The following is a 24,454-nucleotide window of genomic DNA, read 5'->3' as shown; positions in this document are numbered from 1 at the left end:
TATTTCTTTCTGAATAGAAAAGCTCTTACAGAAAGACAAATGGTCAAAGTACTCTAAAAATCACATTTCTTCAGTAAAGCTGTTTCAGTTTTGTCTTTTAATGTCTTTGGAGGTGAACTGACCCTACACAGGAATGTAGCATTGCCTTGACTACAGCGAAGGAAATATTTTATGTGAAATTAAATTAGCATTTGTCTATATTTCACCATGCAAATACACTTCCTCCTGTGTCATTGATAGCAAGAAAACAAATACGTGTTTGTGGGTACTTTAGCAAGGATGATGAACGACACTCTGGGAGCATTTAAGGCTAGACATCCATAATGAATCCTGCTGGGAAGCGTGCCTGGTACTCACCACGCTGAGCCCCAGCAGTTCCCTGCAGAAGTAGTCCATGTTCCTCCTCTGGAGGTTGTCCAGGTAGTGCTGAAGGCGAGTGTAGGTGTAGGGGTAGCAGTAGGCAAACTGGTAAGTGTCGTCCTCCCGGTCGAAGCAGAAAGCAAAGGACATGACATAGTTCCTCCTGTGGTCTGGGCAGCGGTAGTAGTACACGTTTTTGGAGGGGATTCTTTGCCTAAGAAACAAAAACATGCATGGATACGTATAAATTAATGCATTTCTACATAAAAAATCTGAACCAAAAGGGCCGTGTGAGATTCAGACTTCCTCCAATGTAAAGGAGCAGCTTGAACAGCTCAGGAGCTGGCCAGGAGATCCCAGAGCCTGTGTTTGGGAGCACTTTGTGCAGACCAGGGCTGTGGCAGCTCTGGGGCCACTGTCACCACACTCTGCCCAGGCTGGCAGAGTCACCAAAGCAGGGAGAGTGTCAAACAAGCAGGGAAACCCATTCCCACAAAGTGGAAAGGATGCACAGGGTGTCCAAATATCCCCTACTTCACTGTCAGGCTGCTGCAACCTCCCACCACTCCCAGCTCAAACACAGGCTCCAGCCAAACCGACACCCTTTCTGACAGTTCAATTCACCAGCAGAGAGGGGGCACAGCTAATGAGGGAATGGCAGTATAAGCCAAAACTGACAAAATATTACTGAAATTCAGAACATCTTTATATATATATATATGTATATATATATATATGTATGTGAATGTATATCCATAATAGTTAGGATACATATCAACATCTAGCCAATAAATGGAACAAAAGATAAATTCTTGAGCTTAAAAAACAAACAATTAAAAACTCATACAGAAAACCTTCAGGTATGGAAAATAACCATGTCTTAAAATAGAAACAAAGGAGAAAAGAGTATTTTTTCCCATTCCAAATTGGACTGCTGCCCTCCTTGACATTTCTGGTTTATCTGACAAGATAGCATTGAATATATGTGGTGGTAAATTATTATAATAAAGACATTTATGTCATTTTTATCAAGGTGGTATCTCTTTGAGGAATAACAAATATCTGCCTGCAACCTCTCACACAACTCCACTTATTTTCTTACTTTTCAAGGGAAATAAGTAATATTTCAGAGGTGGGGCAAAAACTTGTTCTATGGATGAGAGATGTTCACTATTTCTGTTTGTATGCTTTGTTCATTTCTTAGGTGGAATTTCCAGCTTCATTCAGACAGGAATAGTCTTCAATCATGCCATGCACTTGTAATTTAATGTAAGTAACTCACCAGTCATGTTTGGCAACAAAATGCTATGGTCCTGCAGACTCTACCTGATTCAATTACACAACCTTATAAACAGGTCTCATCTAATGATTGAAGCAGATCTCAGCTAAACTGGGATCATGGTGAGGGAAAAGCATAACAAGATTTGCAGACATAGCACCAGTAATGTGTCTCTATGTAATCATTCCAAGAAGCAGAGCTCAGTTTTGGCCTCTCATTGCTAACATGGAGTAGAGGACAAAACCCTCTCATTATACACAGGTACATGTTTGCCAATTAGCAGCAGTTAACGAGTCTGACCAGCAAGACTCAGGATCTACAAAGAGAAACAGAAAGGAATTGAGATCTTCTTGAGAAAGCAAAATAAAGAACCAGTGAAGCAGTTAATTACACTCAGAAAAATAATTTATCTGCCCTTTTTAATGCCCTGCTTCATGAACATTCAGGGCCTCAATAACTTCACCATCATGACTGAACATGAGCCAGCTGTGCCCAGGTGGCCAAGAAGGCCAATGGTACCTGGCTAGTAGCAGCAGTGGTGTGGCCACCAGGACCAGGGCAGTGACTGTCCCCTGTACTCAGCACTAGTGAGGCCACACCTCGAATTTAGATTGGATAATAGGAAATATTTCTTCAATGAAAGGGTTGTCAAGCATTGAAGAGGCTGTCCAGGCACGTGGTGGAGTCACCATTCCCAAAGGTATTTCAAGGATGTGTAGATGTGGCACCTGGGGATGTGTTTCAGGCAGTGCCAGCATAAAAGTTGCACTCAATGATATTAAAGGACTTTTCCAACTTAATGAAATCTATAATTTCATGATTTTTTTTTGTTAAACAAGACACTTGCTCATTACTGAGATCTGGAAATTATATTTAACACACAAATATAAAAGACAGGAAAACAAACCTTTTATTTTTTTTAAAAAGTACCAGCAGGGAAAAAAATGCCACCAGCCATCTGCATGCAGCACTCTTACCTAATGGTTTTCTTCAGTATCTTAACATATTTCTATCATTCACCCTCACTCTGGAGTGCTATAGGACATCCCTCATTTGATCTCAAATCAAGCAGATGATATGGCAGTGGGTAAATGTATTCCAGCTCCCAGTCCTCAAACCGTAATGCAAGTTTAAACAGTATGTTGCTGAGTTGTTGAACTTTATTTGTTTCCAAATTAGCACGGGAAAAATAATAAAGGACAAGCTTCAGTTTGTGCTATAAAAATTTCATGTAAAATGAGACCAATAGGAGGAAATTCAGGATTTTAGAAAGGCTAATGGTAATTGAAATTCATCTGCTGATAGTTAATGTTTAAATGACACATAGTTCTCCTTGGTTCAATAACTTTCTACTTTTAAGCAAGTTGAAGACAACTTTGTTAATGTATTAAAGGCACTTTTGATATTTCATTCGCTTTCCCCTTCATTATAAAAGCTAAGCATCTGTTTTATTATCCACTTTGACACATCACTTTATGGCTGCATTTGGCTATTATGGCTAATCTTGATGTCTAGGACATCTGGTATTGACATTTCACTATCTGGTGTCTGACACAACAGCAGAAACCATCCTCAGTTCCCAGGTTTAAATTCACCCTCCCAGGGCAAAAAGTGCCCAAACTCTTAATTCAAACCATATCTTCCAAAAATAATTATAATAGTACTCCTGTCACTGCTAATCTATTTTTATCTCTCCTAGCACTTTGTCACTGCTAATCTATTTGTGAGTCATATAGAGAAAGAGAGTTAGCGTTTAGATACCAACAACACATCTTTACACACAGGAGCTTAATCAGATTGAGATCTTATCAGGGAATTAAAGAAGAAAAGAAAAAAGGGAGAGGAAAGGAAAGAAAAGAGACAAAGTGCAAGATATCACCAACTGAGTTTTTGATAACAAAAAGACATTGCTCAGTTCTTGAATTAACCTTTGTGTCCTAGACACACTATTGTTTACTCTTTCCCTTTTTTGTTCTATGCCTTCTGGAAAAGGACACCCACACACTGTGGCAGCAGCTGCTCCTATTAATTTAAAGCTATTACAAAAATTAAAATTAAACCCAATTACTTTGGCTGGTTTATAGCTGGGGAACGGCTTAGTCTGATTGTTCCCTCTGGTTATGGACAAAAACAATATTCCTACCTACAGGCAGCTGCCAGTGGAATACTAATGCATCTAGGGCCTGGCAGGAACAGATTCAGAATGCAGTCTAACTGCATTTCTTACTAAAGAAAAATATCTTATCATGGATCTGCAGAAATGCACCAACTTCTGACGCTGTGAGTCACAATGGAGCTGATTTGTAGTTAGAGGCAGGAAGGCAAAATGATGGTGGAAACCTCAATGCTCTGATTTGTCCCTTTGCATTTCCAGGCAGCTCAGACTCAGCAATGCATCCTGCTAATTGATACACAACTGCCTGGATCTCTGAGCTCCTGAATGGTTATTTGAAGGAGAAATAACCACTCCCAGCCTAAGTGCAGTCACAGAGAATAACGTGCAAACAACTCATTTCCAGTCTGTTTTCTAGATGCATTTAAAGAAACAAAGCTTGATATTATACATCAGTTTGACACAAATTCGGAATGTCTAAAGATAAACACAAAACTCTTCCTTGTCCAAGGAAGAAGGAAGCACAGAAATGGGGAGTCTCTCTCCATTTTGATGCTAATTGTCCAGTGCCAAAATCTTGAGCCTTTGAGTGTCCTCTCCTCCTATCTGACAAGACAGCACTCCCAACCCAGTGGATTTGTTGGTCCAGGTGTGAGTGTGCTTGTGCTTGCCTGTTCCTGTCTCCTTGCTTCAGTGCAGTCTGGAGTCAGGACATTTGCTCTGTTTTGGTACTGTGCAATGGGATCCAATTTGTCAGTGTACAAAAAAACAACAATTCAAATTGTAGTCCTTGTCCAGTATCAAAAACCTAATGACTTTAGAGGTCCCTGATTTTACTCTTTGGTATTACAAGAGGCAGTAAGGAGTATAATACAGAACTTCAAAAACTTTATCCTAACTATACTTCTAATTCGAACGTAATTTTAACTTCAACTCTAAGAATTTTGATTTTAAACTCAAACTTTAGTATCTCTCCTGCTTCTTTCTCTCTCTCTCTCTTTCTTTCTTCCTGTCTTTTCCTTCCTTCCTTCCTTCCTTCCTTCCTTCCTTCCTTCCTTCCTTCCTTCCTTCCTTCCTTCCTTCCTTCCTTCCTTCCTTCCTTCCTTCCTTCCTTCCTTCCTTCCTTCCTTCCTTCCTTCCTTCCTTCCTTCCTTTTTCTTCTCTTCTCTTCTCTTCTCTTCTCTTCTCTTCTCTTCTCTTCTCTTCTCTTCTCTTCTCTTCTCTTCTCTTCTCTTCTCTTCTCTTCTCTTCTCTTCTCTTCTCTTCTCTTCTCTTCTCTTCTCTTCCTTTCCTTTCCTTTTTCTGCTACTTTTTGCTTTTCCTTTTGAAAACAGGGAGTAAATCAATTCTTTGGGGGACAAACACTGGGGGTACTGGTGGTACTGCTTTGTGGCATCTAAGTTTTAAACATCCAAGGGTGCTAATCAAATCCTCTTGTGCCACCTCAGCACAAATAATTACAAAATAACAATTTTTGGAAGGCTTTCCTCTCCCTATTGCATGACCAAAGCACAGAGCTCCGGCCCAGCCAAATTCCCAATGACTTTAATGAGCAGCATAAATAGTCTTTGGACTGCTTTTAATATGGCACTCACAAAGTAATTACTCAGTTCCTTGCCTCCACAGGATCGGGTTAGACATACCACAGACAGTAGACTTCGAAGTAAAATGATGATCTTTGGAGCAAAAACAAAAAACTGCAGGTGCTGTGAAAAATTGATGGCCAAAAGGAAAATTAGGGGATCTGAGTTGTAGAGAAATGCTCAGGTAGTGGTGCAGCGTTAGCTGTGGTGACACACTGTGGTGATCATTTCCAATTGCCATCACTTTGCACGGGTAGGGATAATACTTCACAAAATTACAAATTTCCAAGCCTGCCTATAGAACTCAAAGGGGTGGGCCTGAGTCACAGCCTCAGACAAAATTAAGCCTACTGACCCAAAACTGATTCTCATTCAACTTTGAAAGATAACCTCCAGGTTTTTACTGACATTGTCCCACATACGAGATTTGGCTACTCTCTGAGTGCTTAAATTTTAGTCCTAAAGTTGGATGCCCCCAGTCATTAACTGCAAGAAATCCAACAAGCTCTGGACAAAAGCTAAGGATGTAAATCATGTGCTGAAAACTCCTCTTCTGGGAGGCAGCCCTTTCCCTCTGAAGGCCTTCCTGACTACTTTCTCTGTCGTCTAAGCCATTATTTTTCTTCTTGCTTATTCTTGTTGACAAGTGGAGCTGACCATCTTCAAAATTCTTAGCTTACTTGTGACAAAATAAGTTTGTAGGGTTTTTTTCTTGCACATAATTTTATATTTGATTCACAGAGCATGGAGTGACAGTGAATATGTCAGATGGTGTTAAATATTTTTTGCAGACAACTGAATGGGTTTTGGCACAGCTAACTCAGTTCCAGACACTGAAAATAGGTCCTGCTTTTATTCTTCCTACTCTGTATTACAATGTTCCCCAAATATTTTCATAACAAGACCTCAAGGTTTTCCACCTCTTACAGTACCTGGTTTCTTCTTCTTAAGTATAAAAATCAAAATACTATGTAATTTGATTTCATAAAAATCAGAAACTACACATTAAACATGCAGTTTTCATATTTTAATTAAAATAATTAAGCAATCTCTATCAAAATTGTGCGGGAATTCAAATAATGAACTGTACAAAGACTGCTTGTAAAGTCTCTTCATTCTTTACAACCTCAAGGAGAAAACACTGCATTTTTAACCAATTTTCCCCCTAAAATTCTATTAATTCATTAAGCCTTTTTGTTTGTTTGTTTGTTTTTGAGAGAGAGAGAGCAAGCTAGCATGTAAAATGTTTACAATAAACATGGTGTTGGGTACCTGTATCAGCACTAGTCCTTTTTTTTTATGAAACCAGCATATCAGATGAATCAGCCTCATGACAGTATTCTGAATATACATTACTCCTTTTTTACTACTTGAAAGCCAAAACCTTGAATTAGATTTTTGTGAGCAAATGCTAATGAGAATTATTTCCCAGATTTTATATTTTGGATGCATTCAGGAGGAACTTGCTTAAAAGGGTTTCTATTCAAACTGTGTCTTGAACACAGTGCAGTGTTCTCACAAGGAAAACTCTGCAGTAAAGAGAAACAATAAACAAAATCACAGCAGTGGGAAATGTCCTTGGTCCTTTGTTTACACAAGCGTGGTCCAACAGGCCAGTCTTGTAGGTCCTACAATAACAAAAACATAAATAAACCTTTTCTTCCTAAAACCAGAGGGAATCAGTGGAGTTCATTACTCTTAAGGGTGACAAGAATTGGTGAGGAAAGGGTGTACCATGTGGGAAGCACGGGGAAGAAGCAGGGAAGGGTCATGATTATGAGATCTGAAGCAATGCTGAAAACCTGTCCCCAGGTTCTGCTGGCAGAAATGAAGTCACCATCCTTCAGTCTGCCAGAATTAGGAGAATGAAAGGGAGAGCTGACAAAGTATAAACTGACGAGAAATAAATTTTTAAATGACTGAATTAATTTTAAGCAACTTCATATGAGATAGGGAAACACTCCATGTCTCAAATGGAGAAAAGTCCTGGCTTCAGCTTCTCCAAAACTCAATTTGGTTTTATGGGAGGAGGTTTCATTCAATGCCTGCTATTACTCCTCACTTGTCTATCTCGCCTAAACATGAAATTTGTCCAAAAAAGCCAAAATTTGTCACTCTTTTGACAAAATTCTTTATCATGTCTGAGAGCAGCTGTCAGCTGATAGCAAAATCCAAAATCTTCTGCCAGCAGCAGGTACAAGTAGGATTTCCAGTGGATTTCCCTCCTGCCTACCCTCAGAGCCAAAGCTACTCCCCCTCCATCTTTTGTTTATTCTGTCCAGTCGCTAAATCTTAAACTGCAGTGACTTTCCTCTGAAGCAATAGTTCCAATACTGCAATTATTCTACAGAAACTCTCTTTTAAACTGCAGGGATAATGAATGGTGCTGATTTTTTCTTCTGTTGAAATATGATTTGCCTACTGACCACAGGTATTCTAACCATGGATTGTTTCAATAGAAATATCTCTATGCAGTATATGTAAATTACAAAAAAGAAAGAGAAGGAGAAAAGCCAACTTTTCACAAAAATACTAGTTAGCCATACATGTGTTGTGATCCTCTGAAGATATCATGACTGCAAGAGGAGGATGCAGGGGCCAGCATTTATGTCCTGAAATGCAGCTACCATGAGAAAAAAACCCCCAAAAACTGATTAAAAATAAAATTTAAATACACTTGAATTGGCAAATGAGAATTTGTCATAAAAATCACTGATTAAGGTAAGGAAAAAGGGAAGTGAAGTAGTGACACACCACTGTAGTTCCACAGTTTGAAATGTAGAAAAGAAAAACAAAAGTATTTTGAAGAAACTGAGAAAGAGTAGCCACAAATGCTGTAAGTAAGTGGAAAAATTTAAAACAATAAAGTCAGCATAAATAATGTTGAAAAAGGTGAGGACAAGAAATGTTCCACCTCAGCACAACGCCTGTCCTGGCTTTGACCTGTACCAGACTTTGGCCATAAAAAAGCAACACTCCTGACAACTTCAGGAAACAGTTTGAATATACTGACATCAGGGAGAAAAGAAGCAAATAAAATCCAGAAGAATGTGTATCACTGACTGCATTGGAAAAGAAGGTAGGTCAGGAGACAGGGAGAAGGGTCAGGATTGGCACACCATGAGCACACCAGCTTCAAACTGCCCAGGAACAAGGTAATGGAGTGACTCAAAATAAATTCCCTTTTAGGCCTTTGCTTTGTCTACTAGCTCTGGAAAGAAAAATCATTCTAGGCAGAATCACAACCTGGACAAATTTTAGGAAGGTCTGCTTGGTGAGAAATAGTTAATTCTTACTAAGAATCTCTTCAAAATGCATTTATTACATTTTTTTTTGACAGACAATCCAAATTATTTTCAAATAATTTCACTGAACAATTTATCCATTAGCATAATAATTTAACATCTTCAAGACCAAATTCATCATTTTACTCCATAATTCTTTCCTGCCTCCACTATAATCTGACACACAATCCCTCCAGATTATGTTGACTGGAAGACACATACTTTCAGGATGATCCAGGCTGTGAAACTGAGTCCTTATGATGTTTGGAGCATGTGTTGGCCTGGGAATGAGGGACCAACCTCAATCCCAAATTCAAGTCCCTGAACTGCACTACCAGTAGACCACTGGGTCAGCTCTAATAGCCTCTTAGCCTCAATTACCTAATTAGCCTTTTCTTTAGTCTCCTCTTCTCCCTTTCCCATCTGTTCATCTATTCCCACCACTCCCTGTTCTTCTGCAAGAATAATTTTTTAAATCTATGTTAACTTCATTTAGGTTAGTCTCAGGTGACTTCTCTATGCAAGAATAATTTATAAGTCTCATAAGAGCCCCAAGTTGAAGAAGCTTTTCAGTAACATATGAATTCTGAAATCCATGTTTAAAATGTGGATGATTTCAACAGTCTAAATACAAAGTTGAGATTTTTAATTTATGTCGTTTAGATGTGAATTTTAAGTAACTACCAAAGGAAGAAGAACAGATAGGAAAGAGGTTTTTGCCAGTTGTAGCTTGGTTGACACTGAACTGCCCTTAGCAAGATCTCAAACCCTCTGGAAGCCTTTGCCTTCCCAAAGTATATTATTCCTGATAAAGATCAGTGCATCTCTGATAGTAGATGATGTATGAGCAGGATAAAGACAAAAGAAAACAGGAAATTGTCATCGTGGACCAGACTTTGTTAGCTGGGGGAACTTCCCCATAATATTTTGCTTTATCCTCTCATCTGTCTACACACAATGAAGACTGAGTTCAGTAATTCATTTTTAATGCCCCATTTCTTACGCCTTCTAGCACCTTGTTCATTTTTTCTACCATAACAGCATCTCAAATGACTTCTGCTGTGGAACTGCCAACAGCAATGTTCAGGGCTTTTCCCTTCAGTCAGACAATAAGGTTTTCGTGTGGCTTCCTCCACAGACTAACTTCTCATTTATCAGGAATGAACCTTCTTGCTAGATCACCCAGAAGTTTGCAACAGTGGGCTGTAGGCTTAAATTACTTAAGTAATTACACATCATTTGTAAATGTTACCACCTAATCCTTCACCTCTCTCTCCCCAGATCATTAATAAAGATATTTAGCATGTGACCTGATAGCTAACTTCAAGAAACACAGCTGCTGGCCTTTTACTGGGATGAAAACTGACCACTTAGCCCTCTGCCTTTTTGTTTCCTTGTCGGGTTTTGATCTATGGGGATACTTGCCCTGTCACCATATGTGACTACTTAGCCTTTGCAGCACTGTCTTGTGACAGACTTTGTCACATGCTTTTAAAAAGTCAAAATACATCATGTCAGGCAGCTCGTCTCATAAGCCTGGGAGCTGAAACCCAAAGGTGAGGAAACATTCCCAGGAATTCCCAGGGGAAAAGTGCACCTTGGCATCCAGTGCCAATCAAAGGGAGATAAACTGGAGAGGTTGGTGGGAAAGCCAGAAACACCTTCCTTTGGCACATATTGCAACTCTACATCTAAGTAAAATTATATTTTCTCTGTTACACAGGGAATTACTTCATCACAAGAAGAAAATGTGGAAAAGCCCACGTCAACCAACTGTCCAAGTGAGTCAATCTAGGAAGACTATATAGCAACAAAATACAAAGGTTACACCATAGGGGAAAAAAAAAAAGAAAAAAAAATTTAAAGAAAAAAAAATAGGAGGGATAAAAAGGAGGCTTGACTTAAAGCCTTCTGCAAGACATGTGAGTGCCAGAAGCTGTTTAAGCCTCTCTTAAGAACTGAAAGCCTGTGCCTGTTCTCAGCACTGTGCTTACTTTTCCAAGGGTTGAAACAACAAAAGGAGCAGCAGAGGGATGGGAGCTGATGGGAGCAGGGCACCATGGACTGCAGAGCACCCAGAGCTGTGGCCAGCAGGAGCACTGAGTGTGGCCTGCAAGGAAATGCTGGGGGAGTGAAGAGCAGCTAACAAAACAAAATATTGGTGCAGTTATACCTCAGGAACTGGTTATTGCTGCTCTGAACATCCAACCTGCCAGAGTTCTCTTTGATCCTCTTCAAGAAAACACTGTTTATTTTACCACCCAATTCCCCTTTTTTTTGAGAGGGGGAAATTCTCTCTCTGAGCACCAGTGAGCTCAGGACTGGTTTCTGGGGAAGGGATGATGTCAGCATGTCAGCAGATGACTCCCTTAAATTCAGACATTTCTTTTGTTGCTGTCAATCAAGTCCAGGGGAAAAGGGTTATCTAACTTACCTAACTCTTTTTATTCCTCTCTCTTTCCTGTGTGGCTGTGACAGGGCACTGGCAGAGGTGGGATGCTGGGCTAGAGGGAATTTTGGTGTGATCCAGGATGATCATTCTAATTCCTTTTTATGGGCACATTCACAGAGTTCTAAGCAATGTAGTGAGACATGGTTTTCCTTTGCTGAACCTGTTCTCATTAGAGTCTCTCACATCACGATCTTCCAGGTGTTTTATTATTCCCTTTTAAATTCCTGCTTCGACCATTTGCAATGTGCAGATGCAATGCTTACTGGTCTAAATATAGGATAAACCCCAGATACTTGCCAACCCTCTGGAAAAGAGCTTGGTTTTAATGAGAGTGCATATCTTCGTTAGCAGTTCAGCTAACTCCTTCCTAATCTTCCTCAGAATTCTTTTATACATAAATCATGTGGGACTGATGATTTACTACTTTTTAATTAATCAATTTGCTCCATCTTCTCAATCTCTGATAGTGCCTCATCTTTATTCCCAGAGAAGAGCAGGTCTAAGATAGGTACCTCCTTGTTTGCTATAAAGACTGATTTATGCTGTAGAACCTGATTTCTTTGCGTGAAAACACGTAATTTTAAAACATGTACAAGACATGACAATGTGAGAGCAAAATAATTTAAATTCAGCATCACAAAGTTTTCTATTTCTTCCCCAGGCTACACATCCTGCACATACACAAATTTTATTTTCCATGCTCCTCCATGAGCTCCTTCAAATTCTCTCCTTTCACCTCCCTCCATTGAAAAACTGCTTTATAACATCCTCCTACACTTGAGAGTGTTGCAGAGTACCCATCTCCAAGGGTGCTTGCATTTCTCTACAAGGAGAGGCTGTGGGTCTCCCATTCATCCCCTGTGCCAGCATGTGGCCTGTTAGCAATAGCAATATTGCATTTTCAGGGATAAACGTGCACTGTGCTGGGCAGCCCTGCCTTTTGTGTCCTTTAGTTATCTCTTCTGGAGACAGCACTCAGAGCTATCACACTAAACACGCAGCAAAGAAAGAAAAGGATCCTGGAAGGAAAAGCCTCGCTTTCCCCCAGTCAGAAGGGAGCAACAAACATGGCAAGCCCTTTTCTTGAAAGATGAAAATGAATGAAACAGGACTTCAGTACTCTGGCTCTGCAGACCAAGAGCTATTGCTTTGCAAACACCCTGGGCCTCCCAACTCCAGCACATGCTGACCTCAATCCCTGCTCCCACTGAGCCCAGGTCTAAGATCAAACACCACCTAGGTGGCCACCTCAAAAATAAAATCCTTATTTGAGTGAGGGGAAAAAAATGCTGAGATTTTCTTGCTACTTAAATTCTTTGCTGCCTTATTCACATTGGTCTTTTTGGCAGATGATGCTGGTTCAGAAATAACCTAAGCAGGCTTTCTTCCCCAGGTAACAGAGATGAGCCCCATGCAAAGGTGCTGGCCTCAGTCTGCACGGGAAATAAAAGACAATTCCCTCCTTCCCTCTTCTCAAACATTCCCAGCTGCTGACCCCCAGAGCAGTATTGATCTAAAGAAGAGACTAAGTGTCCTGCTCTCTCAGGCACTCCTTATTTTTAGTACACATGGAAACATGGCAGCAGAGGGAAAAACTGGGACTGGGAGGATGGAGAAGTCAGAAACCAGTGTGCACACATGGGATTTCTCATCCCAGACACAAAGTTAAAAAAATGAGATGGTGCAATGTTTGGAGCTCTTGAGGACAGGAGAAATTGAAAAATGCTGTGTTACACTAATCTTGTTTTTCCAAACTGTATGTGTGATATCACCCAGGCCACTCCAATTTTTCACAATAATAGTTACAGCATCATTTTTCTTGATAGCCCTTTGAAAAATATTCATTTTGGGAAAACTCTGTGGTTTGTTGTTTTGCTTTTTTTTTTCCTCTACCTGAACAGTCAGTGTCACAAAATGGAGCAACTGCAATCCTTATGCATATTTAAAAGTACTGCCCCATTTCACTGTGCTGAGTTTGTTTAGACTACAAGAGCATTACCTCCTTTACCCTCTTCTGCAATATAACCAGACGTGGTGGCGAGGGGAAGGGAAATGCAGGATACATTTTGTTAAATTACAAGTTTTATTTAGCCTTGAAAGACTCTTCACATTCTCCTGTAGCTAACAAAGTTTCAGACACTTTCCTTCCTCTTCAGACTGTTATAAAACACGGTGAGAGAACGTAGACACTGCTCCCAGGTCAGCACAGAGGCTGATACCTGGGAGAGGATGCTATGAGCTGTATATAAGGTACTTGTCTACAAGCCAGAGATAACCAAGCAGTGCAGGACCTGATATCTGTCAAAAAAGCATTTTTTCTGTGCTCTCAGGAAATGTAATCAAGCTAGAGGAGACCCTCCTCACTCCATGCCTCCAAGATTCTCTGAGCTAAATCTTCAGGAAGCTCTGGGAGGAGGTATGGAGGTTTATCACAGTTTGAGTTCCAAGTGTCAGGTATGCACCTGTAAAAACCATGCCTCCAATGATTTCTAGGCACACACTAAGGCTCCAGAGAGGCAACTCTTAAAATCATTGTTCAAATGTTTGCACTTCCAGGGCCCAATCAATGAGACAATCTAAGCAGATGCTGCACTATTGCTAGTCCAGGTCAATCACCACATATTCCTAGTACTGTGAAATACATATGGTTCTCATAGATTTCAGATGAGGAAAAAGTGCAGAGAAAACCCTAAAAGAAAGTCTTAGGTCACAGACTCCAATGATAAAACTAAAAAAAGGAAAACAGAAAAGAAGCTAAGATGATGGGGTAGCTTTCTGTGTTTCTCCATATCTCCTGGACTGATCAGCAGCAAAAACTGTAAAATACAATTTACACATGAGGTCATACTTGGAAGGATGTGAAAACTTTATGTAAAGCTAAATATGATAAATTTCATCAGCTTTGTCTTTCTGTTTTCCAAATGAAATAGTAGCAAGTAGCAGTAAAGCTCCTCAGTTTCTTTCAGGTTTTTACCCTGCTATTACCTTCACCATGTTAGACCACCCCACATACAAAACATTAACACCTACAGAAAAGCCAGTAGGACTATCATTGCATTTTATTTATATTTGATGTAAGGTTTCCCGGGACTATTTCACAGTTCTCCCAGGAACTAATCTGTTTCATATTTCTAAAGGTTTGGTCCAAATACTAACTTCCATTTTGGACAAGTAAGGCTTTATAAGACTGGCACTTTTGTTAAAAACAGCAGTCTTTACTGCAATCAGGCTGAGGTGTTGAAACAAAGCATCTAAAAATCTTCCAAACAGTGTCAAGAAGCAGTAATATTTATGCCTAAATAAGAGAAAATAAGAGAAAGCAACATATGGGATACAAAAACTTTTATAAGCAAATCATTTTCAAAATGCTCCATATATTGTGTATTTCCAGGAGAATGACAGGACATTTGTCAAAATACTTGCAGGAATTTTTTGTATGAGTACTTGACAAATAATATACACAGCTATCAGTTTAAACACACAAATGGTGAAAATTTAGCTTGTAATAACCTTAAATATTTAAAGGCTTTCAAGCAGGAGTGACAATTTCTTATCTGCTGCTTTTCCAGGCAACACCATGTATTAAACATTGTCCCTCTGGTCCTCAAATGGGACCAGAAGGCACAGAGGTGTTACATATCCAAACACAGGTGTGTGTTAACTGTTATGACCAGCATCTTAGGAAATTTAACTATGTAATACTGAAGATAAAATGTACAGTATTTTCACTGAAATAGTGGCAAACTTCCATAAATATACACATGCAATTAATTAAAATATATATATATATCAAGCTATTACTTAGGCCACTGGTTTAAAATCTTTGTAGAAGACCTTGCATCAATCTCATTTTCTCACAGTTGTACATTTGCTTACCTTTAAGCAGATGCACAGTCCTGCTGAACATGAACCACAATTTTAAGCAGGATTCATAAATTAGGCTTTAGCATTAAGAGGCAGGAAGGTAGATGCCATTTCCTATTCCATTAATGACTATAAAAATTCAAGCACAGGAAAAATATATGCTGAAAGGTCTTAAAAGTTAACAGCTGACTTTTAAAAAGGAAGCCCACATAGCACATTAAAACATGAAAACAGAAGAACAAAACTTATTTCTGTGTAGTTTCATACACCATTTGTATATATAAAAACATAGGTATGTATTTGTTCAAGTCCCACAGCACTGAAAATGAAAATATAAAACCTCTAAAAGTTATTTAGCTTTATTTGCCTGGATTTGAACTGGGAGAAAAAAAAGATATTACGGCTTATAACATTTTGAGCTGGATGTGATCATGCTCATATTCCTTTATGATTCTCTATCTCAGAATCATTAAAATTGCTGTCCATTACCCATGAAGGCCTGGCTGGTTAAACCACTTAGACCAGACATAATCCATGGCACACAGCAATGCTAATGCAGATAATGTGGGTCTGCAGTGCTGCTGCTGCCCAGGTCACTGGAGCCTCCATCAGGAGATGCCTGGTTTGTGTTTGTCCCATGCTGCTGCAGTGTGTGGACACATCACACTCTCAGGGGAATGAGCTAAAAGGCCAAGGCATTTTCATAACTCAAGCAAACCAAATCTGAACCCAGCTTTCAATGACAGATCAGTTTGCTGCTCTCAGCCAGCTCCTAGCACTTGATTGTTAGAATGCAGTGTGGTTTTAAGTGACAAGACAGCTATTGCACAGAGCCAGCACAAAAACTGCCTATCACTCTTATTATTTTAAAATTGCTACTATTAAATTAAAAACAGACAATATAAATGGAAACATTAAAAAAAACAGTATTGTCTTAAATTGAAATTACAAACATCAGAAAGGAAATTAAATGACCTCAGGAAAAAATGGGAAGAGCACACACCAACCATAAGCCAGTGCTTTTGTTTCACAACTGTCTCTCCAGTGCCTGACTGGCTGAAGCCTCTGACCTTCCAGAGAAACATGCTGTAACTCATCATTTACCCCCCAAAACCCCCTGATCAGCTGATAGCTGTTACAGCCACACAGTGGCCCAGGATTTGCATGGTCAGGAAAAGCTCATCAGAACTGTGAAGGAGAAATGCAGCAAATCCAGAAATGAAGACCCAAAGAAAGGCTTGTAAATGCAACATTTCATACGTCCTGAATGATGACAAGATCTCTCTGACAGTTGCCTGAGAGAAAGCTAATGGAGCTAGCAAATTCAGGAGAGATAAGAAAGGCACAGTAGCACTGCCTATTAGAACAACAGATTGAACTGGGAAAAGCAAACACATCCAGCCAGAAGAGCTCATGGGCCTTAAAGCTTTCTGCTTTTCTCAACACAGCCAGTCCATTTCATAAAATATTTTACCTTTAGCCCCTATCCACTTCATGACTGAGCATACTTGTTACAGGTTAGTTGTGCCTTTGATTCCTTTTTGGTCTCTCCCAAGCAAACACCCTCAGTGACTCATCCTACATCTCCACTTTTCCCGGAATCGTGTCTCATGATTTCCTCCCACCTCCTTCCACCACCGTAACACATTTCATCAGCAAAAAAATGCAAGAAACCCACCAGAGACTTCCTTTGGAAAACCATGGTCATAAGAGAAGTGCAGTGATTTAGAACAGTATCGAAAAATCAGAATTGTTATCTGTTAGTCGAACCTGATAATCTGAGTAAAGACTTTCTGTGTAGCTTAAAGCCTGGACTATCCCCTAAATTGCTAGGCCACATTCAAGATGACCAGGAAAACATTGACATTAAATTTACAAATGACACCTGCACTGACAGAGTGACTGGCATACCTGATTTCAGCACTTGCAGGCATTACCATGTAATACATTAAGCCAATCTAAACAAAAAGTTATATTACAGTGTCTTCTCTTTTCCACTGTGTCTGGAAGCCTTTTAACCTGCAAAATCTCATATATTACTATTAAAACATTTTATTCCATCTCAGAGAATGAGCCTGTCTCTATCAATAGCTCACTGTATCTCACCAGCCTTTTAAGACCAGTTTCAGGCATGTAAAGAATAATGAAAAGTTCAGAAATTTATTTTGATTTCCTGCAATATGCTACCCAACAGTTTTCTGTTGTGTTATATGACCTTTCTGCCTAGCTAGTGTTTTGCTATTGATTTTAATTACTCAGTTTAATTTACTGCATGCCAACACAAAGCTGTTTACTCCTACTTGCCAAAATGTTGTCGTAGTCTCCCAGAGGAGGGCAAAATGAGAAAACTGTATATGTTTTACAGTTACATGCTATTCATTATAAAGAATTTAATAGATTCACTTCACATAAATGTCACTGCGCTCACATGTAGCCACTAAACACACCAAAACATCACACGGGAAGGAAAATTCTGAGCAATTCAGAGAAGAGGTAGAATATAAAAGCCTTGATCTATGAAAGGCTTTGACTTGGAGCAGTTTAGATTTTCTGCTTTGCCATTCTCCTCGGAACAAGTGAGGGAGTTAGGACCATATGTTCCCCTTCTGCATAAAAAAATCATGGACAGAAACGAATGAGTCCTAGAACCACACAGTGATTACAAGCACAGGTAAATTCTATCTTGCCCCATAATCCAACTGCAGGGTGAGAAAGAGCGAATGCTAATTTCTGACCATTCTCTCTGTTCCTCTTCTTGCCACACATCACAGAAATGAACAAACCTCTTTGTGAGACGATCCTACAAGCATTAGCAGAACGTTCTTCCAAGAGGAATTATGTCGGCATCATAGAAGTTGGCAACACCAGAAGATGAAGGAAGCTCATTTCTGAGGTAACAGCTGAGCCCTTTTACTGAGCAGTGCCTATCAGCCCAGTTCTTCTGTGAGGAGACAGATAGGAAGGGCTAGTAGGGCTGGAGAAACTCTGGACAAGAATCTCTGTCTCTTACTACACCTTGGAAAACCTATAAGTGAATTAAACCTTTTATTTCTTTGGAGAGAAAATGTTAAAAAAAAAAAAAAAAAAAAAAAAAAAGGCAATTTCAAAACCCTCATACCAGCTCGACATTTCTGCTAGACATGAAAATTCACAAAGAGGTAATTTAGTTCCCATATAATTATTTCGAAACCTACTGATCCATGGTTATGGAATCCTATTGTGCTGGGATTCCAGAGACCCAAAAAAATGCCCAAACTGGCTCCAGTGATGAATGAAAATAGCTTTTGGTGCATTTGATCATCTTTGAAAGCATGCATTATACTGACTAAGATTCATGTTTTTTAAACACCAGGTCATCTACCAGCTCTTTGATTTCAATTGTGTTTAAAAATAGGATCATCTGATGATAGTACTGTGTTATAAAAGCTTCACCAACTTAGCTCAATTGTAGAGTGCACTTGAGGAATGATAAAATCTTTGGACAAAGTTGAATATCAAGATGATACACGCTAAGAATATGAAAATCCTCTATTTGAGTACCTTGTTTACAGAATGAGAGTCAATCTCCTGCAGAACCTTTGAAAATTGTATTTTAAATTAGGGGGGAAAATGATCGAAAATACTAAACCCATTAATTTTTCATATTGCTTTGTATTTGTTTATTGCGGTTTTATGTTTACCGTAATATTCTTCTGAAATTAGAGATTTTATCCTGAGACTCTCACCACTACAAAGTATTTGTAAAACTCTAAAGTCAAGCTCTTAAAACAACACTTGTTCAAAACCATGATGATTCACAATGAAAATATGCATAGCCTAAAAATTTCTTATGACCTTGATGTAAGCCATAAACTGAACAAGACTTCCCTAAAATCTAGGCCTGTGTTTTCTCAGTGCAAGGACAGATTTACTTGAAGGCTTCCATAAGACCTGAAACGAGGTAGGAAAACTTACCATTGCTTCATCTTCCTCTGCAATTTGTACAGCTGAAATGGGTCTTTGGAGGGCAGACTCTTCCTCAGAACATTGGCTGTTAGCTCAGAGCTAAATCTTCAACAGAGTCTCAGGTCTAAATAAAGTGTATGTGCTGCCTGTCCAACACAAGCAAAGAGTCAGACACCTCTACTGCTCTATGATCACAGGATAATTCAGGTTGGAAGGAACCTCAAGAGGTCATCACATCCAACTTCCTTCTCAAGTCAGGGTCAGCTATGAGATCAGACCAGGTTTTTCAAGGGGTTTATCCAGCCAGGTCATGCAGATCCTGGTGGCAGTGGCAATGTCATTTGTTGGCCCCTATAACAGCAGTTAGCAGCACTCAGGACACCTGCCCAGCTTGAAGGAGAGCTGCCATGACTCTCACCTCTAAGAGTTGTCCCCTCAGGGCAGGGACTAACCAGTCTGCTGCTGGCTTGGCTTGGGCAGGAACTGCCTCTGTTCTTACGTACATGGTCCATTTCACATGAGGGGAATTTGGAGATTTGTTGTATAAGAAAAATTTCAGTACCTACCTTATATATACCTATTTTCTGCAAACCCTGGAAAGTTCTCTGTGATCTGATCTCACCCAGCAGATCAGGCCCAGAACAGGCAGAAGAATTCAATTCAATTGACAAGTCTTGGCAGAAGCCAAAGATTAAAGCTTGGCTCTTGACATTATTACATTATTACTGAATGTATGGATGCATCCAGAGATAGGTCTTTAAGCATCCAAGAAATTCAGAAGTCAAAACATAGGAACTTAGACACCAAAAATATTTGTGAACTTACAAAGCTAGACAGCAGCTCTGAAGGGATTTGAGTAACTTCACATCTATACTTGGGTTTCGATAACTGGAATCAGACTCAATTCTAACCAAGTTCTTGTGAAGATCCATCTTCTAGACCAGACAACTGGCAGAATGTCACAATTCCAAATGGTAACAGTACCAAAACACAGCAGACTTCAAGAAAGCTCATTAATAGTCCCACAGAGCTAAAATAATTATGAAGCAAAACTGAAGAAAAAACATAATTCAATATTCAAAACCTTATTCCCAAATTCTCCAGGTGGCACTGTGTACAAAATTATACATCTAAACTCAACATCTAGTCTTCCAACATCCAGTATTAAAAATGCCAAATCTGAAATAATTCACCAGCAGGTGTAATGCTTGCTATCATTAGCAGCACTGCTCTAAATCAGAGTGGTAAATAGTAAATCAGAGAAACTACTCATGGCAGTGAGCGTTATGCCCACAAGTAAGAGTTTATAGTTGCCAGCCCAACAAATGTCATACTATGATTTTGCTAGCTATAGCACTAATAAGATGCCAAACTATACTGTGAAAAATTACATAGATGCTGAAAATGTATTTGGCTTTTCTCCTTTTTTTTACACATGGTCTATACAGATTCAATGAGGAAATAGAAGTTACTCCAATGCTGTAAAAAATAAATTATCTGCACTGCACTGTCTATTGTTCCATCTGGCAGATTTTTTTGACCACTAGTAAGTGATTTTTAAGTAGCATGCAGATATGTAGCCTAGTCTTCTACATGCTTGCTAGGGCTTACAATCCTTTTCCAGAAAGAAAACATCTCCACACAAGGCTCTACACCCAACAGGACAAAGTACAAGTTGTTTCTTAACAGCCCACAGGTGTTTGTAGGGGAACTCCTGCAGATCAGTGACTGCCCTTGTGAACAGGTCTGTCACCAGCTGGTCCTGCTGGAAGGACAAGGCTCTTCCACAGCTGAAGTCATGGAAGGGACTGTAGAAGTCCTGCCTTCAGCCTCGAGATCTACTCATCTGCTGCTTTATGACATCTTAGAAGTAATTTCTTTTAACAAAAAAGAAAAACACCAAAAATTTGAAACTGAAATTCTGGTACCTTTTTTTTTTTTTCCTATTTATTTTAAGAGATCAGCTTTTTACAGAGGTTCTGTAATTGATTGCAAAATTGTGTGAATCTTTAGGACATAAAGTCCTTGATCCTAGGAGACCAGTGAAAGTTGTCTCATACCTATCTGACAGCTCCTTACACATCATGACTATGAAGGTTTTAATGGATCATGGACAGAATTATGAAATTCTAATATACTATGGCTTTTTTTCTTTACTCTAAAATTAGGATTATTTTTCCCTTGAAAGATCATTAAAACTTTTCCCCATTATTTGTTATGATAAATCAGCCTTTACCCATAACCATCTTGGAGACCTTTACAACTTCTGAGCCTAGAATTTCCATTTGAATGAGTCATGGTTTTTCTCACAATAACCCCAATTCTCTCTCCTTGTTAATATGGTTGCTCCTGGTGCTGCATTAGCTAATCCCTTCAAGAAGCCAGCTAGCAGGACCTGGAATTGGAAGTTCAAAGGTCACCCCCAAACTGATATCTCCCCAGTGGCAACATGAGGTGAGCAATGACACAGAGGATTTCTTTTTTTTTTTTTAATAGATCTAGCATCCTTTGCTGCTGACAAAATGACTCCCTATGACCTCGTAGCATGTAAGCATTTCCTATTTTTTACAGTAACTAGAGTTTTTCTGCTAAAGGAACAAGACTCTTAAGATTTATACTCCTGGTTATATTGCATTTGGAAATATTTTAGGCTACTCTGTTTATTTATTCCTCTTTTCTTCCTTACTCATAATAATACCCTAGATACCTGAAAACAGTATCACTTTTATATGAAAGTGGGCTGTCTGCCAATTTCTGGAATTTAGCTCTCTAGCTAGACCTAGTCTTCTTTAATATTCAGAAGATACAGACCTGTTATTTTAACAAGAATACATTTCACAATCTACAGATTCTTGGAGTATCTCTATTAGAAGTGCAATTAGATACAGCACAGGGCTTAACTTAATTTAAAGAGTTAGTTATGTACTGCCTAAACAATATAGATCTGCTTTTACAAACCTTCAAAATCAAAACAAGCCAAAAGTATCTAAAACTTACTGTGTGACGCTTTTTCCCAAGAAATAAAAGACACTTAAAAATACCAGATATCTTTTTCAGAATGCTCAATCCCTCACAGAGAACTACAGAGTAAAATACTTCATAGGAACACAAAAAAAGCTCATGTTTAGAGGTTCTTGTTATGACGTATCTCTCTGGAGATGTATAATGACTTACCTCTCTTACTGTATAAAACATTGTTTTTTCCCACTATAAAACATTTTCATATGTTCTGCTCAGTCTGATTTTGGAAAGACAAAAGGACATTTTGTCTCTAATAGTCCAGTTCAGAATAAGGCATTTATCTAAAAGGAAGATACAAACTGGGCATATGCAGGTGCATGTTGTAATTTACTGTACACTGCATCATCACCTAAAACACCCCTTGAGAGTGATTATTCTGTTTTTTGCTTTTGCTGTATTGTCTCTGAAATAAATTTTCTTACCAGTACACATGTACATTCTTCTGCTAGAAGTTTTGCAAAGATGGTTTTGTGAGATTATTCTTTGACATTTATACTACAAAGTCCAGTTTAGCTAGGGAAAATAAGAGTAAATAACAGGAGTTTAAAAAGATACACCTATGTAAGAAAATTTTTAACAGATGTTCTTCACAGGGTTATTATTCCATTCATAATTCCACTTCTTAGAATGCAACAGCTACCTTGCTGGTACAAAATAACCTGGTGTTATACTATTTCTGCAAAGGAACAAAAAGGGAAAGGTAAGTTATAATATATTTCAGAGGTGAAGGAATACTCATGTTACTGTTTCCATTGCAATATCATAGCTTTGCTAATGGCAGCCTGCTGCGCAAGTAAAAAGAAAAAGGAAAAAAAAGGGAAGAAAGGAAAAAAGGGAAGAAAGGGAACCTGGTTAATTAGAGTACAGTTGCTGCTTTATTGCAGCATTACTGCTAAGTGCACTGAGATGCCTTCCCATAGGCAGGTGCTGGTGGTTGTACAGCTCATTTAGCCTGGGTGAGTAATGTCAGATCAGGAGGAGAGAAAGGCTTGTGTCTTCAAACTTTCAATCTGCCTCCATTATCTGTGATCAAGGTGGAACCACAGGGGAGTGGAATTACTGGCAGGTCTAGGACAAGTGAAGAGACAGTGAATCTATAAGACATATTAATCATCTTTCCCTTCTCTTGGCTGGCGCCAGCCTGTGCCTCCGACTCCCCGGCGCCAGGCAAATGGATTCTCTGTCCCCACAGGTACAAGCGAGTGCCTTTCAGGGGCAAGTCATCAGAATAATAATTACTGACACTGCTGAGATCAGCCCTAACCAGTCCAAAAGAGAAGAGAAAGTAGGAGAGAAACGCATTTCCCGAACTTTCATACCGGTATTTATGGCATTAAGACATTTCTCAATTACATTAAGGACTTCCAAATTGTAAAATTCTGAATCTAGGTTTCTCAGTGTTGTAGTAGCATCACCAACGTAATATGACTATTTAAAATCTTCACAGCTTCTCTTTAAAACATAATTTAGATCTGTTGCTGAGGTGTGAGCACAGAAAAGTGGATATTGCATCAGCTATATTATGACAAGTGTTATAACTCAGTTGATATTAAAAAGAACATGAATCTTACATGTGTTCCTTAGCTTAGCTCTGAAACAGAACACAAGTTTGCTACAGCTATTCTTAGTAATAAATATGAAACAAGCATTAATGTAAAAATCACTAGTAATACTATGCAGCAATAGCCACATATATAGACATCCAAATATATAAACCCAGAAATATTTTAAAGGCATAAGAATAATTTTAAAACAGGTAATTTAACACAGTATGACTATTCTGTATTTTATTATAACATGGAGCATTTTTAATGCCTTTCCTCTCCAAAGCATTATTTATAAACACAAACAATGTAACACAGTGCATTATGAAACATAAATAGAAGAACAAACTCCAGCAAAAATCTATTTCTGTTCTGTTTCAATTCAGTAATTGTACCAATAGCTAAAGAGTTCAGAATAAGAAATAAGGCAATTTGTTACATTTTACACTGTAGAGAAAATCCTACATTATAACATATTGTACATTAGAGCACAGATTATGAAATATTTTCTTGGTCCTGATTACAATCAGTTCAATATCTGACTGTCAATGATACCGAGCTCAGTATAAGAGTATTACAGCAAAATGTCAAATTACTTGCCAGAATAACATGACAAAACTGGCTCATTAACATATGCTGCTTGATGCACCCTTCATGTAAATACAAATCTTAACTTCAAGAGTTTACATCATAAAGTATCTGACCTTGAGTTCAGCTTGGAGTTCGCCACACACCTGCAGCCATGCAAGCAACAATAATGCTAATATTTGTGTTTGCCATTTTGTGTTAAGGACCAAAAAAAAAAAAAAAAAAGTAAAAGAAATGGATTCAAACAGTAACATGTGTTCATTTATTTTCAAATCAGCAATTTAGAAGTTTACTGACAGACAGTACAGAGCAAGAGAATGGCTTGCAAATGCAAAATCAAATCAAATCCCTGCTTTCTTGGTGATCAGCTGCAGCAGCTCCAAGTCAGCCAATCCCCACTCACTATTGATTTTTCTGCTGG

At 38.8% G+C, this 24,454-nt stretch overlaps 1 protein-coding gene across 4 annotated transcripts in view; it reads right to left on the bottom strand.

The window, feature by feature from the left end:
* The window catches only part of BEND5 (BEN domain containing 5), a 547,523-nt gene extending 523,284 nt beyond the window's left edge, over positions 1-24,239 (bottom strand). For 2 of the 4 annotated variants that reach the window (XM_033067185.2, XM_033067187.2), the window contains exons 1-2: positions 24,150-24,227; positions 358-574 (exon numbers count right to left, since the gene is read on the bottom strand). In XM_033067185.2, the coding sequence (XP_032923076.1) occupies positions 358-510 (153 nt within the window). In that variant the 5' untranslated portion in view covers positions 511-574; positions 24,150-24,227. Of the gene's footprint in view, positions 1-357; positions 575-24,149 lie in introns of all 4 variants that reach the window. The other 2 variants (XM_033067189.2, XM_033067188.1) reach the window with 2 other exon arrangements.
* Positions 24,240-24,454: the final 215 nt, after the last annotated feature.

Source organism: Catharus ustulatus, chromosome 9 (assembly GCF_009819885.2).
Source record: "Catharus ustulatus isolate bCatUst1 chromosome 9, bCatUst1.pri.v2, whole genome shotgun sequence".
Classification (NCBI taxonomy): domain Eukaryota; kingdom Metazoa; phylum Chordata; class Aves; order Passeriformes; family Turdidae; genus Catharus; species Catharus ustulatus.
The sequence above is the reverse complement of the archived record's forward strand: the minus strand, read 5'-3'. Positions and strand labels throughout refer to the sequence as shown.